General features: G+C 43.2%; 1 protein-coding gene across 4 annotated transcripts in view; it reads right to left on the reverse strand.

The window, feature by feature from the left end:
• The window catches only part of LOC145943574 (uncharacterized), a 35,533-nt gene extending 17,780 nt beyond the window's left edge, over positions 1–17,753 (reverse strand). Inside the window, exons 1-5 of one of the 4 annotated variants that reach the window (XM_083051174.1) lie at positions 15,432–17,740; positions 14,278–14,428; positions 4,363–4,450; positions 2,081–2,176; positions 1,800–1,937 (exon numbers count right to left, since the gene is read on the reverse strand). In XM_083051174.1, the coding sequence (XP_082907300.1) occupies positions 1,800–1,937; positions 2,081–2,176; positions 4,363–4,450; positions 14,278–14,428; positions 15,432–17,480 (2,522 nt within the window). In that variant the 5' untranslated portion in view covers positions 17,481–17,740. Of the gene's footprint in view, positions 1–1,799; positions 1,938–2,080; positions 2,177–4,362; positions 4,451–14,277; positions 14,429–15,431 lie in introns of all 4 variants that reach the window. The other 3 variants (XM_083051175.1, XM_083051176.1, XM_083051177.1) reach the window with 3 other exon arrangements.
• Between the last annotated feature and the right edge of the window lie 300 nt (positions 17,754–18,053).

Below are 18,053 nucleotides of genomic sequence, written 5' to 3' on the forward strand. Positions count from 1 at the left end.
CGCAGACGCTGTGCGGAGAGAGTCATTCGATAAGTGTTATACACGCTCTCCCGACGACGTCGATGGGAAGGGTAAAGCGAAGAGTGCACGAGGGTAGGTCGGGACGTGCTACCCCCTACGGTCGTCGCGTCGCAACTATATCCGTGTCTCACCCCCGACAGGGGTGCGACGCTTCCTTATCAGCAGACGCGCTATGCTGGTACATCATGACCACCCTCGATCTTGCAGTTGTCAGCGTTATTCAGGCATTATTATCGATCGCCGGGGTCGTTCTCGTTTCGACGGGATGAGAATCCGTCGAGCTGAATCGGCATGCGATCGTAGGGTGGTCAGGAAGATCCAGCGCAGAGCGCTGTCATCCGGAGGATAAATGTCAGCTGGAGGAGCAGGAATATCATCCTTGCAGGAGAACGCCGTCCGATAATGGATAATGTTGAGTTAATAATGAACAGTTATCCGTAGGAATATTGGTTTGATCGACGGAATTCCTCTTTGTTGGTTGGATAAACTACTGATTGACAATGCCATTCCATGATTGAGAATTGCGATGCAGTCTCGCAATTATCGCGAGATATGTTCCTAATTGTTTTTTCAATACAAGATTATTACATGTTTTTAATTATCTAGCGAACGTAATGTTTAATTATAATGGAAAAAATTGTGTTTATCACGATAAAATACTGCATTTTGCATCCTATTTATAAATGATGTTTGTGCTTGATTATTTTCTATTTAAATATTTTTTAGAAATCTGTCTCTTTAGGATCACAAGGGTCTTTTATATACAAATATTCATTCTATCGACTTGCGAATTCTTCCTCATGACGAGTTTCATCCGGGCACGAATAAAAGACGACGCACGTATTTTAATTACATCCACATAATGTAATTAATCGGCGACGATAGATAAAAGTCTTTCGTAAGAGACTTCTTTAATTGCTTTAAAAAAAAAATGCAAAAATTTATATATCTTCGTTGCGAAGATTATTGCCCCATTTTTATACGTAGGTTTCTCACGCATCCTTTCTCTTTTTTTAGGACATAAAACTTGTAATAACCACCAACACGATAATCGATCGTTAGAGGTTGTTAGCGTGAACGTGGATTGCTTGTAAATTATAGCATTAAACATTTTAGGACTTTCGTGAACCTCATCTTCGAGCGATTCGCGCAAAATGAAAGGAAGAAGCGTAATGGAATTTCTCTTAAATGGAATTAGTAAAAGACAGTGAATAGTCACTATAATGATCTCATAATTTATAAATAATATAGACTTTTTACTGAAAAAATCAATTGGTAGTAATGGCTGTTTCTATTAATAATATTTTTAAAAATACGTCTTATATTATTATATTATATTTGAGATATAATAACAATATAATTTTGTTAAAGAATATTTGAATTTTTGACCAAGAGTCTTGTTTGTTTTTTGAACTTATCACATCTTTAAAATAAAAAAGAATAATATGAAAGTCGAAATACTGAAATATATGTATGTGAAAATGTTTAATCATTACTAATTTGCAGTGAAATGTTGTTGTCATAATTAGTGGAACATAAAATGTGAAATGTTAACTAATCTTCGATGAAATCTTGTGTCACTGCTTTAATCAGTAACATTTTCACCGATTCGATTTAAGAGACACCGTAATGACGAGGAAAAGGATGCAGGGGATGATATTGAGGGGATGATATGCATGAAAGACATACAAACACACACAGGGATAATCGATGCCCGGTTTTGCTGTCGGGTATTCAGATGTCGCCAGCGATATCGAGAGACTGTAAGAACAACGAACCTGTGATTGTGATCCAGGGTGGAGTGATCCGGCTTCGGCGCCGAGGACACCAACGCGTGCGACGCCAACGCGTGTGCGTGCGGGCTGAGACCGGGATGCGGCGGCATGAGGCCCGTCGGCGAAAACCGGTAGAGATCACTGAAAGATCAAGAGCACACAGAGGTCTATGAATTGAGAAAAATCTCATCTTCTTCGTCGCGCGCTGATATAACACGGGGCGAATCCATCAGCCCTTTCGCTATCTCGCGCTATCTCGTAATACGAGGGATGCTTTTACTGACCTTGATAAACTGGAACTCGTGATGGGTAAACTTGTGGGATATGGACTCCGGAAGCCGGCGTTCGCTGGCGAGATGGGGTACATGCTCGGTGTGTGCCTGTAAATATTTATCATTACAAGTCGTCGTATCGTCATCATATGTATGTGCGGGAGATATTTTTCCCGCGTAAAATATTTTTTTCCGAGATATACTCGAAAGCCAGCTAGAGAAATTTTTTCGCAAACTGATCGATCCACTTTCATAGCGACGCTAAATATTTTGCCATATATATATATATAAACGTAGCGTGGTAAGAATTTTATTTATCCGAGCGGATCATATTTATGCGCAATTTTACAGACAGCAATCTTCTGGCAAAATTTATACAAAAATTATACGAAGAGATTGCTGTATATAAAACTGCGCTCAAGTACGATCCTCTCGGATAAAAGCTCTTACCACGTAACGTTTATAAGAAAAAAAATTAAATGAATAAAACAGAGAGAAGAGAGATAAATAAAAATGAAAAGGAGAATTTTTTATTATTTTAATTATTTTTAATTATCACTCGAGTTGGCTCGAGTTGATTGCATTTCCGGTCAAATGACCCAACTAAAAATATTGATCGTGATACGACATCGCGAGTGATTCGTCGAGCAGCAACGTTGTAATTTCTGCATGTAGTGTCGACACAGTTAATTAATTATCATTAACACCGCGGGCCACCGACTCGTAACAGTAATTAGTACATGCCTCTTCGGGAATGCGCTGCTCGCGCTCTCGTTGCCAAGAACACAGAACCCAGCAGACTCTGCACTTTGCGTAATAATAAAAAACGCCGCCGACCTTCTCATTATCGCAAGTGGCCCTCTCCCGCGTTTTACTGCCTCTTCCTCCCTTTCTACCCCTTTTCTTTTTAAGCCGTTCGTTGAAAACCGCGAGAGCGAAATTCCGTACGCGCGACATCGTCGATATTTCTTCAAGCGCAAGTCTTGCCCGTCTCGAGCGAGCGAGGACCACCGTAAGTCCTTTCTAATTGAGAAGAAGAGGGCCTAATCATCCGTGGAAAATCGCAATTTGGAGCGACTCGAGCGGAAAGCAAATAACGAGCAGGGGAAACCGCACGCGCTCGGAGCGTAAACCTGATCGTGAGGACCTGTCTGCTAAAGCGAAGGGAGGCTGACATCTACGAGAGATGAGGCAAGGACGAGGACGACGACGATGAGAGGTTTCCGTATCCGATCTAATAGACCGGAACTGAGAGGATGACCGCCTCGACCAAAGCATCGCCCACGCGATTTGTGCGACGATATATCTGTCGAGATTTTCTCCGGAAAATTTGACCTGAATGCCGAACGCGCGTCGCAATTATCTGCGCGTTTTATTGCGAAAGGTCCTTGATTAGCGAAATATAATAGAGAAACGGTGGTTAAACGAGAAAGGTCGCTTTTTTTAGGCGTCGCATGCTCGCTCGCCAAGTACTCGTTAGTAACGAGAAAGGGAATTAACGAGAACAGCATATCTCGAACCGGAGAAACCCGCCGACGACATTTATCATGCAAATGCGCACACTTTACGTTGAAAGAGAATTCTACCAAAGGGAAAAATTTATCAAGCCAAAGGCCCGGGTCCACGTGACGTTTCTCCCCTGTGTATTTTTTTTTTTCTGAATATACTTTTATGAATATTTAACGATCTTTGTGCGCAAATGTTCGCGATGCACAATTTGCGTCAAGTGTTCGGATAATTTTAACATCGCCAAAGACCGCGTCGGCGATGTGATCGAAATCCGATGCTCTCCATTACTTTTCAATTGCGTTTACTGCGAAGCGCGAATCGATTATTTAACGCGTGTAATTAATATAAAATATGATATATATCCGGGAATGTGTGTAAAATGATTCTTGTTCTATGAACGCTGGCGCGCGGGCGCGTTTATCTCGCGAAATTGAATATCGCTGATCCCATCGCATACATTCACTTGAATATATATATATATATATATATATATATATATATATATATATAAATATGTGTATATATATTCTGTAATTAAAATTGAAATAATATTATGTAATATTTTGTTATACGCACCCAATCGTAAAACAGCATAAATGTAATTATATTAAAATTAAATTAAAATTGAAGCTTCCTCGTTTAAAATTAAATTAATGTTATATATTTTTACATAGATTTTGTGACTAGTGTTCGAAAGAGAACAAAATGAAAACATTTTCCAGCGCAAAAAATAAGATAAATTCCGATAAATTCCGAAAATAAATAATTCTGAAGCATCGACTTACCAAGAAGCGACTTGCGTCATTTCTGGACTAAGCATGGGATATGGATACTGGCCCGTCGAGAAAGGGTACATTGGTGCCCTCGTGAGACCTGCAACAAAAAAATTAGTCCTGGTTCAGTCAAATAATCGGCAAATCTCTTTCTATTGCTTCACTCATTCGTATACATTCAATCGTATACAAAATTCTATTCTGTTCTTTTTTTTTTTTTTTTGCGTTTATGATCTCTTTCGTGCCAAGTGTCTCGTCATCATTTATCATTTCCGTTCTTATGTACGCAATTTCAGTCATTGATAACCAAGACTCGCGAATTAATGTATCTGGATGTAGAATAAACCCGTCGCATCTCGCGCCCGCGATTAACGGCGCCACAACGCGTTTAATCTTTCATTAGTCGGCGGCATGACCAATTTTACGGTCACTAAGTGATGATGTTCAATTTAATCGCGGCGAGATTGCGAAATCAAAAAAAGCCGAACGGCATAAACGAACGGCTACACGAACCGTTTCCGTAATTTGTGCCACGCACGCGATTCTCTCTGCGGAAACCATTTTTTTCAATTATTTTTAATCGACAAAGTCCGTTCATCTATTGTATATGTGAGAACAAAAGTTGTACTTATCGCGCAGTCCAACAAAAAATATTTTTAAAATCCAAAAAAAGGAGTAATCATTTTTCATAATTTTATCGAGATGCTGAATAATTTTTTTCTTGAATTTTTCTATTAAACTGTTCGAAATATGATATAGATATGAATAATGCGACTCCCTAAAAATAGCTGTTTCGTTTTTTATTATTACGGGGTGTCTACTCAAATCTTGTAAAAAAATTCTGAGAATTTCCTGATTTTTTTAGATATTTTTGTTGAACATTCGAGATAAAATTAAACAATTTTTATAGATGCAATTTTTTAAAATAAATTTATTGTATACTTATTATATTACTCTTTAATGTTTTCTACTTAAAGAAGGAAAAATTAAGACTTCAATTTCATATGTAAGACTTAAACAAGTATTGAAAAAAATGAATGGTTTTTAGCTATTCAGCATATTTAATTTGCATAATATTTTAATTCTTTTGTCATCAAGAATTATATTGAAGCTTGTGTATAATATTGGATATTCAATATTTTATCGAGTATAAAGAGATATATATCTGCAATTTATTTTAAACACACATATATAATTCACAATCTTCATAAATATATTTTAAAATTAATATTTATCTGTCGAATAAAGTATTAAAAAATATCTAAGGCACCCTTTTTAGCATTTAATATCGCTTTATACAGTGCTGGACAAAATAAATCATACACCTTACAATAAATTGAATTTGTTAGTGTAACAATTTTTTTAACAAGCAAATAGATTATTAAATACAGAAAAGTCAAAGCATTTCAAAATATTAAAGTAAAGGAAATATAAAATAATCAAAATTGTGCTCAATTTTTTTTGTAAAAAATTTATTATCAATATTGTTACATTTTGCCTTGGACAAAATAAATCATACACTTACATAGTATAACGTAGGGAACTATCAATGTTTACATTTCGTCATTCTGCTATTGTTTGTCCTTTAACTGTTAGTTTACATTGTTTCTACGGTTACAATTTATGTGTTCGTGATTGTTGTTATAATCAATAATAATTGTGACGAGCAAGAACAATGTCACGGAAACAAATTTCTCTTAATATCCGAAATTTGGTCATTCGCGATCAACAAAATGATGAATCTTATAGAAAAATCGCTAATAAATATTCAATATCTATTGGAGCAGTGCAGCACATTTGAAAAAAATACGAAACACATGGAATTGTGGCAAACTATTCCGGACAAGGTCGAAAGCGGGCTACAACTTTTCGTGATGACACCAGAATCATTCGAATGGTAAAACAAAATCCGAAGCTATCTTCGCGAAACATTGTGGAATCGATGAACTTGACTGTCAGCAATCGTACTGTGCGACTTAGGGAATCTGGACTGAAAAGCGTGTTCGCGTCAAAGCGTCCTTTCATTAATAAAATAAATAAGAAAAACCGATTCGAGTTTGCCAAGAAGTACGCGAAAATGTCTCTAGACTTTTGGAAAAAAATATTGTGGTCTGATGAGAGCAAGTTTGAGTTATTCGGACAAAAACGGCGATCTAGGGTATGGCGAAAACCTGGTGAGGCTCTTAAAGAAGTAAATATTCAGAAGACTGTAAAACATGGAGGCGGTAATATCATGATATGGGGGTGCTTTACATGGTCTGTATATCGGTAATTTGGCTCGAATTGAAAGTATTATGACGGCAGAAGGATATATTGATATATTGTGCGAGAATTTAGAAGAATCTCTTTTGAAGTTGGATTTAGAAGACAACTTTATCTTTCAACAAGATAATGACCCAAAGCATAAAGCGAAGAAAACCACTGTCTTTTTCAAATGTAGTGGAATAAAACTGCTCGAATGGCCGCCACAATCACCTGATTTAAACCCCATTGAAAATCTGTGGACTTTTTTGGACGGAAACGTGAATAAAACGAATGTAACTGACAAGACATCGTATTATGCAGCACTCCAGAAGGCTTGGAAAGAAATTGATCCTGAGTACTTGAAGAAATTAGTCGAGAGTATGCCTCGCCGATTGGAAGCAATTATAAAAGTGTATGATTTATTTTGTCCAGGGCAAAATGTAACAATATTAATAATAATTTTTTTACAAAAAAAATTGAGCACAATTTTGATTATTTTATATTTCCTTTACTTTAATACTTTGAAATGCTTTGACTTTTCTGTATTTAATAATCTATTTGCTTGTTAAAAAAATAGTTACACTAACAAATTCAATTTATTGTAAGGTGTATGATTTATTTTGTCCAGCACTGTATATCAGTCATAAAGATATACACTGTACAATAAAAGCAATATCTCTATCTCAATGTAACGCAATGTAAGAGCAAAATGATCAAAGAGACAATCTTTTTAAAAATTTCCCAAGTCCCAATAAGATTCTACGAAAACTCCTTGATTTTTCGAGATAAAAAAGAAATCCCTGAATTTCGCGTCTTCTAGATTTTTTCAGGGAATAGACATCCTATATATTATCAATCATTAATATTATTATTTTATTATAAAAGATTAAGAACTCTTGCACTTTTCAATGCGCCGACGAGCGTGTATTTTTTTATTCGCGCACATAAACGTATACAGAATAAATATTATCACGGCGAGATCAAAGAAACGGTGCAATTGAACGAAAAGGAAACTATGCGTTTAATATATCGCGTGAGTTTGCACTACAAACACACGAAGCAATGGAGATCGTGCTAACTGTCTGTCTCTTTCTGTCTCCCTCTCTTTCTCTCTCATGGCAAGAGAGAGAGCGAGCATTGATCAGCGTGCACGGCCGCACCCTCTGTAACTAGCACCCGACACGAAGTGGAATGCATACGCCATCAGAATCATCATCCAGACAACAGTCGTTGATGAAATTTAACGCCGAATATAACACGTCCGGACGAACAGATGAACGGTATCGATGACAATCCGATTTTTACATAATTGCGATCGATCAAGTCCACGTTACATTAGCGGAGTTACATGCTGTTCCGTTGAAAATTTGTTGACAATCGTGTCATTCGTTTGAGATTTTTAGCGTAAACGATTGAGGGATGTTGCTAAATAATTCTTCGACTAAGAACAAGAATAAAATAATAAATTTGCCAATTTTTAATCATCTTCTGAATTGCTTCTCCGCCAAACATGGAGAGATTGCACGATGTTAGATAGTAAGAATATTCACACAGTTTGAAGCGAGGATTGTAGCAGTTAAAAAAAGACCAATCACTCAAATAACACAAACTAAAATTACGTGGCTATCGCGGGCTGTATAATGGACAAGGTATATATCGCTTTTACATCGGTATCTAATGTAACTGGTACGTGCCGCGGAACCGATCGCAGCTCTGAGAGAGAAGAGAGAGCCTGGGGAACGTCGGGCGCGGGTGTAAGTGGGGTGCCTTTGGCGAGGCGAAGTGTAATTGGCTTCATAAGGGTCGACGAGAAGCGCCCGGAGTATCGGCAAGCCTGAAACCGCTTGACGAGGCCAATACGTCTCTCTCTCTCTCTCTCTCTTTCCTTCCCTCTGCCGTTGCCATATTCTCTTTTTCTACTGTCATTCGATGCAGTATACGCAAACGGATTGGATGGACTCTCCAGAGCTCGTTCCCACCCCGTTCCTTTTTGCGTTTTGCGGGCGAACATGTCCCGGAGGCATATTCCCCGTGATAATCTTCCCCTCCCGATCCCTCGTGCGCGCACGCTGAAATCGGTCAACGCGTGGTTTTCCCCGGATAGGGCCACTTCTCAATCCCCGACTGTGTAACGACTGTCGACCGATCGACCGTAAAGAGATCCGTCTCCGGGAGCCTGATAAATTTGCACCCTCGGATAACGAAGCGCGCGCTTTTAGACTCGATGAAAACAATTCTAAATTCATCTCGCTCTTGGCTATTTGTCGCCTTCTCCCAGTAAAAGTTGGCCGAAATGAAGAGTTCTATTATATCGAAATTGCGATACGATTCTTCAATAGAGACTAGTTTTCAGTAAATATCTGTCAGTATAAATTTTTCGTGTTTTTCAGCTATAGATTACTTTGGAATGACAAAACAAAAAAAAAGTACCGTCAGTTTCACGTACCACTTCTCTATATATCTCTTTATCTCGTTTTTATCAGCATCTCTTACGATAAAAATTAGAGTTGTTATCCTCTCTGGAAAGCGAATACGTTATTTTCATTTTCCGGCGTTATTTGTGTAATACAGGCGGAAGAGAATAAAACGATTCGACGGAGTGCGCAAAACGCGTGGATGTCGGGGCTTTTTTTGTACGATGGAGCTACTTTCGATCTTCGCATAACGACGATTAGCCACTCGACTGTAACGAGATCGGGCTACCACTCACCCCGGGGCTTTTAATCTCATTTGAATAACGAAGCACACTCGAGCCCGTGAAAACAATGGCGACCGAAACGAAATTTAATCCCACGTAAAAGTAATAATCCGATATTTTATCTTGCGCATGAATTTGTATGTATGTAGATGTACCGTGTGCAATACGATATATATCCGCCTACGTCGTTTCAGATACAACAATCGTAATTACACATTATGCGAGCGCTCTGATATTTGAATGTTGCAAAAGTAACAGCCATATCTGGCTTCTCTCACTCATTTGCCCCTTTCTCTTGATTTTCGCCATTTTTTCGAAAGCTCAAGGTTTAATGTCGTATGATGAGATGATGAGAGAAAAAATAAAACGAGGACGAGATCAAAGTCTCAAAAATTCTAGTATTCAGTGAATTATCGAGCAATCGGCCGGGGACAGACGGGATTAAAATCAAACGAGCGTGGCCGGGCTTAATCTCGGTTAACGATACGACGAAAAGGGGACGAAGATGAGCCCGCTGGATGATGCTGGCTGGGTCGAAACACGCGCATCCGATGGAACCGGAACGCTCCACTATGCGTCTAATGCGATGCTCGAGAGGGTACCGGGAATTGGGAGCACGATTTACGAAAGAGAGCAAGTGCAGAGAGAGAGAGGGAACTCGCGGGGGTGGAGAACAGGGAGGAAAAGAGGAGCGCCAAGGAAACGCGAGCGAAAGAGGGAGGAGAATGGCGGGTCGGAAAGGGGTGCTTCGTAATATCCTGGCGAGTCCGCGGGTTCCGTCATGTGTGCTTAATCACTTTCCAGTCGACTCGGCAGTCTGCAACCCCATTATCGGCGTCTCACCACCCGGAAAATTACTCTTTTATTCTCGAACAACTCGAGCTCCCGATGTTCCGTATACCGCGATGTTCGTTCTCTCTCTTTCTCTCTTTATTTCTTCTTCTTTTCATTTCACTCTTTTCTGCCTCCGCCCAGAGAAGTCGCTTTTAACTCGGCCGGTGCTCGCGAGTTCTTTTTTTCGATTACATCTCGTAGCTTTGCCCAATCCCGCTCGCAAGCACGCCTATTTCGCTCTATTAGACCTACTGTCGTGAATTCTGCCCATCCGGCTCCCGGAAACCGGTAGTACGGGCTCGAAAACTGGATGAACGGAGCGGGAATGAGAGCGGAAATGGTGAACCAGCGTGGAAAGAGTCAAGGCGGAAACTAAATTTTATCTATTAATAAATTTAAAAAAAAAAGATTTTAACAACGCAACACACGTACACTCTGATCTCTCTTTTTTTGTCTTTGCTTATTTCTATTTCTGAAAAGCGATGACTCGATTGATTACATAAAGGTTAAAAGTGCGACGTTGATAAAGTTATAAAAAGTAAGAAACACGAAATCGTATATAACAATTCTAGTTTCTTTTTTATTATCAAAAAGCATTATGATTCAAAAGTTGATTCTGATTAAAATAAAAATATTATCAGTTTTCAAAATATAAAAAAATATAATAAAAATATAAAAAGTTTGCATCTCTCTTCAAACGTCTATTTTGTGATTTATTGGAGAATTCCTCGAGAAGAGAAAAAAAACGATAATAAAAATTATAATAATATTAAAATCTTAAAATTGAATGCTATAACCCCTCGCAGAAAAAAATAGAACAATCCTCTCGCGAAGGATTACACGGTCGAAACGTCGCAGCTGGCAGTGACGAAGAATAGGTGGGGTCGTCGACAAGGGGCTTAACAGAAAGCTCGTACAAGTGCAGACGGTGCAAGGTGGTACGTGTTGTTGCGGTTGTTTAGCTCAAAACCGGCAATCCTACCCTTTCTCGCGATATCGATTTTACTCGAGACACATAACGCTATCCGACACCGATGTTAATTAAATCATAACTGGCTAATTAGTCGGTGCTGCTGTTCGACAAAGCGCGTTACTTTTATTAGAAACACGTTGCCTCGATTGTTATTAATGTGCTTCTCGCAAGATACAAGACTATCGTCAATCGTAAATCACAGCCAGAGAAAGAATTTTCGCGAATGGAGTCAAAATTACTCTAGGAAGACTGCAGAAATGAGGAAGCGAATCGATTCTCGTTCGAGAGCTGTAGAAACGCTGAGTTTCGCGCGGAAAGAGTTCCGCGATGCGGAAGACAGAACTAGGAAAGAGGAACGGGAAGAGAGAAGGGCATACGGACATTGGAGAGGCTGGAGGAGAAGGCGGACGAAGAAGGGAGAAAAGAGAGAAATTAAGCGGATCAATGGCGAAGCCCCGGTGAAACGAAACGTCGGGACGCGGTCGCGTCGGCAGCCATCTCCACCCTCTTTACATCTCGCTCTCTCTTGCCTCTCCATCTCCATCACCACTTCCCCTTGCTTCCCTCTCACTTATCCTACACCTCTTTTGCTCGTTCTTTACCGTGGAGTTTTGAAATAAATACGGCGAGATCGAAAAGCAAAGCTAATTAGAATATATCAGGAGTAAGAGAATGCGACAGGGAGAGAAAAGATGAATAGCGAGAAGAGAATGGGGGATAGCGGGCAAGATGAAGAACGGAACAAATGAGATGCGGAGCAAAAGAGGACGAACGGGAAGAAAGAAAAGTTGAAGCTGTCGGCATTCGGTTCAGACTACGAAACCGAAGGCGAGTGCGTGGTTCGAGATCACAGAAGTGAAGAGGGGAAGAAAGGAAGATCGTCATTGCGGAACAGAAGAGGGAACGCGAAGCGGAGTGAGATCGGGTCTCAATTCACTTCGCCAAGAGACGAAACGCTACCCTCGTTTGCAAGACAAAGAACCAGAACCGCCGCGCCGTAGTCGTGTGCATAAACGTTATCAACATCATTTACATACTCCCGAGGTCTCTAAAGGGGGATAAAAAAATATCGCGCGCGGGAAGGAGCGAGAACATGCGTCGACGAAGGGAAAAACACCCTTGGAATTTCGAAAAAAAAAAACGCACTGCGGAGAACGACGCGATGAAAATCATGTCGTGAGATAAAGTTTAGTTTGCGGGAGCGAAATGCGTCAAACTCGAGGGATGATGCTACTTTGAAACTTCTATTCAAGGTCACGCCGGCGTACCGTAGAATCTTCGCGATGATTCCAAGTTGATAGAAGGGAGAAAGCGAGAGAGGAGAGAGTCGAGGGCAGAGCAGGTGGAAGCAGGAGAAGCTGTACAGAAGCAGAGAGGACGAGAGTGGAAACCCTCTTGACCCAGCGCTAGAAGGGAGCCGCATGCTCGACTGATTAGCCTAATGGTGAGTCCTCTTATTCTCGTACTTGACGCCAATTCGCGACTTCTCTCTCTATCTCTATCTCTCTCTCTTTCTTCGTCTGATCTCTCACAACATACCTGTTTCTGTCTTTTCGGGGGAGAACAGGGAAGGTTGGGGGGTTGGATTTTTTTTTTGCATCGCCCTCTTCTCAGTCTCCATGACTCTTGACTTGATAAGAAATATTCCTTCAATTAGGAATATCGACGCTTGCACATCTTTCGGCGATCATTTAACTCGAGAGCAGCCTAATCAAGAATGCATTTGCGATTAAACCAAAAGAGAAAGAGAGGATCAAACGCGGAGAGATATTTTCATGTTTCCGCGCCGCCACTCTGTATTTGTCTGCGTATTCGGAGATTTGAATACTTAATATATCCGGAGTAATGTCTATACGATATATATCTATATAAATCGCTTTGTCCATTGTAAATTTATTCATAACGCTCGTTAATCGTAATTTGCTATTTCGCTCTAACGAAGATCAAATCGCTCTAACGAAGATTAACGTGCGTCAACGCGCGTTAACGGTCGCAAACGTGGTTTGCGCAAAGGCCGGATTCGCTTGGCGGCGGATTACAACGGTTACGTTAATATTTGCGCAGCTCGATACAATAAAATTATATATATAAAACGGCTCTCTCTCTCTCTCTCTCTCTCTCTCTCTCTCTCTCTCTCTCTCTCTCTCTCTCTCTCTCTCTCTCTCTCTCTCTATCACTCTTGCAAGCGTGTCGATTACGCGCGAACGAGACGAAAAGTATTCCATCAATTACAATTGGAGAGGAACGTCAATATTTGGCCGGACAACACCGGATTAACTTCGTGAAAGAATTGTTGATTCAACCGATACGCGTGGAGAGGGAGGGAAAACGTCGGGGGGACAATATAACAGCGGTAGTTCAAAGTTCACGTCGAAACTGCGTGCATCGAATGAAGTTTTATTATATTATTAGCGGCTGTATATTTGCGATTCTGCAAAAGATGATACGTAAACGAGGATACGTTATCGTTCAAAGCTTCAATTTGTGACTATTGACCTCGCATTTGATTCGAAAAGCGATTCCTCTTGCTTGCTTTCTCTCTCTTTTGATAACAATTTGACAAAAACAATTACTCATTAATCTTTACTCGATTAATAAAATGAAAATATCAAAATTGCGATAATTTCGAGATAATTAAAAATCATGCATATCAATCCTGATATTCAAAATCTTGAGATTCTTAGTATCTTTCAAATAGATGAATGAAAGCTTATCTTATATCTACGAGACGTACAACCACCCCTAGTAGATTCCAAATGCAATTTCCCCGTTGCTAAGATTTTATCAAATTTGTGAAATACGACAAGAGAATACCGAATCTACCTCAGACGAAGGATCAAATATAAAGCGATTTACTAATTTCTTGCAGACACGTTACCTTTTTAGTAACTTGTATAAAAAGTTCGGTATAACAATATTATATATACAAAATTTATATAATTAAATTATAAATTATAAATTATAAATTATAGCACGAAAATAATTTATTAAATTAAAAATTATATCATTAGTAATTGTTTTTTAAAATTACCAATTATTACGGGGCGGAAAATTTTAATTGTCAAGATCACGGAACGCAACGACCGAAAGATTATCGATAAATAAAATCAGATGGAGATCGAAGCTTGTTGCGGCAAGTGTTTCTAGAGATGAGTGGATGATGATCAACAGTACTTACCGGCCGCAGCAGCCGCTTTGCCAGCGTCCAGCGCTCCGTAGGGTGGTATGCCCATATGGGCAGGAGGTGGTTGCGTCAGATGGTCCCCGTTCGGGCAAAAGAAGGGCAGTCCGCTCGGATGCGTCCCCGCCAAGCCTGCCATTTTGCCCGCCTGTAAAACAACAAAATAAGCAAACGTTAATGCGCTGAATATATATCGCCTTATATGTTTTTCTGTTTACTAAAATATATCTGCATTGCTAAATATAAAAAACCTAAATTTTTCATAAAAAGAATTTTACAAAGAACCCATGACATATCGATATTTTGAGAGAACAATTAATATTACTGCGTGGTTTCACTGTGGAGATCTAAGAGAAGTATCGTCGAGGAATTCAGAGAAATTAATTAAGAAAATTGAATGCGATAAACATATCTGAAACATTTTCTAATAATACATTTACTAATGCATTATAAAAATATAGCCATAAATAATGTAATAAATATGTGTAATAATACGATGTATCGGTCAAAATAATTTTGCTCGCCAGCAGTCATTAATCGTTATCTTTATGCTGATAGTAATCGCTTGTTTATCCGCTATGGTGCTTTATCGTGGTATCTGCATGTGACGCATGCGTGATATGATATACACTGTATGTACGTTCGGGAATATATCTATCGCATGACTATGTTTAGGTACCGCGGTAACGTTAACGGCGTGAAAGGCGCAAGGATAACACCGAGGATTTACAGTTCACGATTCTCAAAAGAAACGCGATATTCATCAATTCGATTCGCCTCGAGGGGGAAATGCTTATCGAGGACCAGCTCGAGCGTTAATTTGCAAAGACGGGATATGGAGGGAGGAATGTACTTGTCGAGGGTTCGTCCGACCTTTCCGTTCGCGTATCGTCGAATTCGAGTGCCCTTCTCGAGGCACAGCAGTGTAATCCGCCCACTACTTCTTTAACCCTCCAGTCGCTCTTTGTCAAGTGACAGTCGATGAAATTAGTTCAATCTGCTCGAAGGATTGCGCGCGATTTCTTCTCTCTCGTCTCACTTTTCTGTCTATCTTCCCCCTCTCTCTACGTTCTTTTGCTCCCGCTTTTCGTCTCGCAGAAGACGATCGATATAGAGGCTCTCGAGCGGGTTGTCTCTTATCAGCCGCTTACCATAAGTGCAGCGGTATCGCGCATCGATCCGACCGCCAGCAAGAGTCCTGGATCGAGGGGTTCCCTCTCCATCCAGGTTAGTACCCTCGAGAGAAGCCCGACAGCCTCCTCGGCAGTCGGCTCGTCTTCATCGTCGTCTTCCTCGACGCCGTCGTTTCCGTCTTCATCTTCGTCGGCATTGCGTTCCGACCATTTGTCCTCCGCTTCGATCTTCACCCGACATCCTTGCTGTTCCTCGTCCGGCTCTCGTTTCTTGACAAGACGAGCCAAAGCGCTCTCTTCGTCGACGATCCACCTGCCGAGCTCTTCGTCGTCGACCTCCAGTCCGGCTTCTCTGGCAAGATTCTGCAGCTCGATGAGCAGCATCCTGTCCTCCTCTTGATCCACCGCGTGGATTCTGGACGGCAATATGGCGCCGTTGCATCCTGCCAGCGAATGATCATCGCGATCGCGCGGCAACGTCCAGCTGCGAGCAAAAGTGTCGGACCGAACGCTGAGCCAGGCGCGATGTAAATCCGCGAATGCTTCTTTCAGCGTGAACCATTTCAGGTACGCGTCCAATCGGTGATCGGTCCTTTCCTCGCTCGAACTCGAGAAGACTTTGTCGCGGTAAACGCCGCAGCGTGCTTTCGATAATAATCCAGTGGCCAGTCGTACTCTAAGCTCTCGGATCACCAGTCGTGTCTCCATACAATCCTTGGGAACGACAAATAGCCGCACCAGGCCGTCCGCAGCGACGCAGTCACCCTCCGATGGTAGGTAATCGGCGCTCTCGGCCACCAGCACGGCGCCATCCGGGTGCATCGCCATCGCTGTGACGGTAAACTCGTGGTGGAACCACCAGAGAAAGAGGTCGGCGGTTAAGGAGCCTCTGCCGCCACCGGCGTACACCACCGGCTGGCTCAACATGTTGACCCTGCGTAGGCAACGTGGCCGCCAGTGACGGCCGGCCACCAACAATCGCGTCCGATGATGGCCCTCGTGATCCGCCGCCCCCACCACCCACACCCGCTCGCTGCCCTTCGTAGCGTCGCGGCCTCCGCCGCGCCGTTTACCTGGCAGATCCCGCCAGTCCAGGTAGCAGACGTGGGCGAGATAGATCCGACTGCGATCGTAATTTTCAAGGACACTTCTCAGCCTCTCGAGAGCGGACGAGGACGAAGACGAGGGCGCGACGCCGTGGTCGCCGACGTGGCCGCGCGGCGTGATCGTCGTCGTCCGGCAGGACGCCGAAGACGTGGACACGGGGGAGGGGAACGGTGACGTGGTGGACACGGTGGTCGAGGAGGTAATTGTCGTCGCTCCATGAGTCGCTGCACCGCTGTCGCTGTCCTGCTTTGTTCCCGCGGCGTTTTGCTTCCGCTTCCTGGCCGCTGGCTTGATCGCTAGCTGATCGCTCGTGACCGACGACGAGGTGGAGGAGCGCGCCGGCGACGAGGCATTCGACGGCGGCGAGGTCGAGCGGCGCGAGGACGCGCAGGAGGATGCGGGCGAGGAGAGGACCGGCGGAGGCGACGACAACGACGTCGACGAGCACGAGGAAACGGCGGCGACGGGGGCGGCGTTCTCGGCGCACCTCGCCGGTCGATGCTTCCTCCCCGCGGCGACGTGTCTCTCCCGTCGTCGTTGCCTCTCCAGATAACAACGATGCAACGGGGCACCGTTTTCACGGGCTGGCTCGGAGCTGCTCTCCAGGGACTGGCGCATGCGCCCGGTCCACTGCGATCGACCCTCGGCGTTGCACGCCGTCGTGTGCACCGCGGGCTTGTCCATTCTCGTCGCCGCGACCGCCGTTCCGTTTGACGTCACCGTCGAAGTCAACGTCGTCGACGCGGTTGTCATCACCACCGCAATCGTCGTCGTCGTCGTCGTCGTCGTCGTCGTCGTCGTCGTCGTCGTCGTCATCATCGTCGTCGTCGTCATCGTCGTCGTCGTTGTTTCTTCGGTTTCCGCAAGACTCAGAGAGACATGCTGGGCGCGCGCTTGGCGCCCCTTGGTGGTGGCCGCCACCTTGCTGACACGCGCGCACTTGCCACCGCGAGGCGACATCTTCTTTCCAATCGCGTTGCCTTTCGCTTATCACCTCAAAGTCACACGGACATGTAAACACACTGGCGAACGACAACGCGAAGAATCCAATCGCCGTTCTTGCTCATCGCGAAACCCGGATCACTCGTGGCGTACCTATCGAACGGCGAAGATCCCGAGGAGCCCGCGCTCCTCGTGCGAGCGCGCGCGCGCGAGTCGCTCATCTACGGCGCGCCGGCATCGCCTACAACCGAGCGATGACTGAGCGAGCGGCCGCGACGCGACCGTCAAAGGCCGGAGCGGGAACTAGAAGGCTTTGATGTACCGCCGCCCCGGCGCGCACAAAGCGAAAGCGGCCCCGGCTCGTTGGCTGGCACGGTATGCGCGGGGGTGGACGGGGGGGAGGCGTCGGGGGCGCGGGGGTGGTTGGAGCGAGAGAAACGCGAGGCGGCGACGGGAAAGGGGGGCACGACGAGACGAGAGACACGTACAGTCACCTCCCCGTTCGAGCGTCCACGCGTGCCTGCTTTTGCCTGCTTGCTGTCTCATCAATGAAACACTCGCGTGCCTCGACGCGAGGACTGTACCGCCTGG

Source organism: Prenolepis imparis, unplaced genomic scaffold, assembly GCF_030444845.1.
Source record: "Prenolepis imparis isolate NDT839.2.m4 unplaced genomic scaffold, iyPreImpa1.0 SCAF_12, whole genome shotgun sequence".
NCBI lineage: Eukaryota > Metazoa > Arthropoda > Insecta > Hymenoptera > Formicidae > Prenolepis > Prenolepis imparis.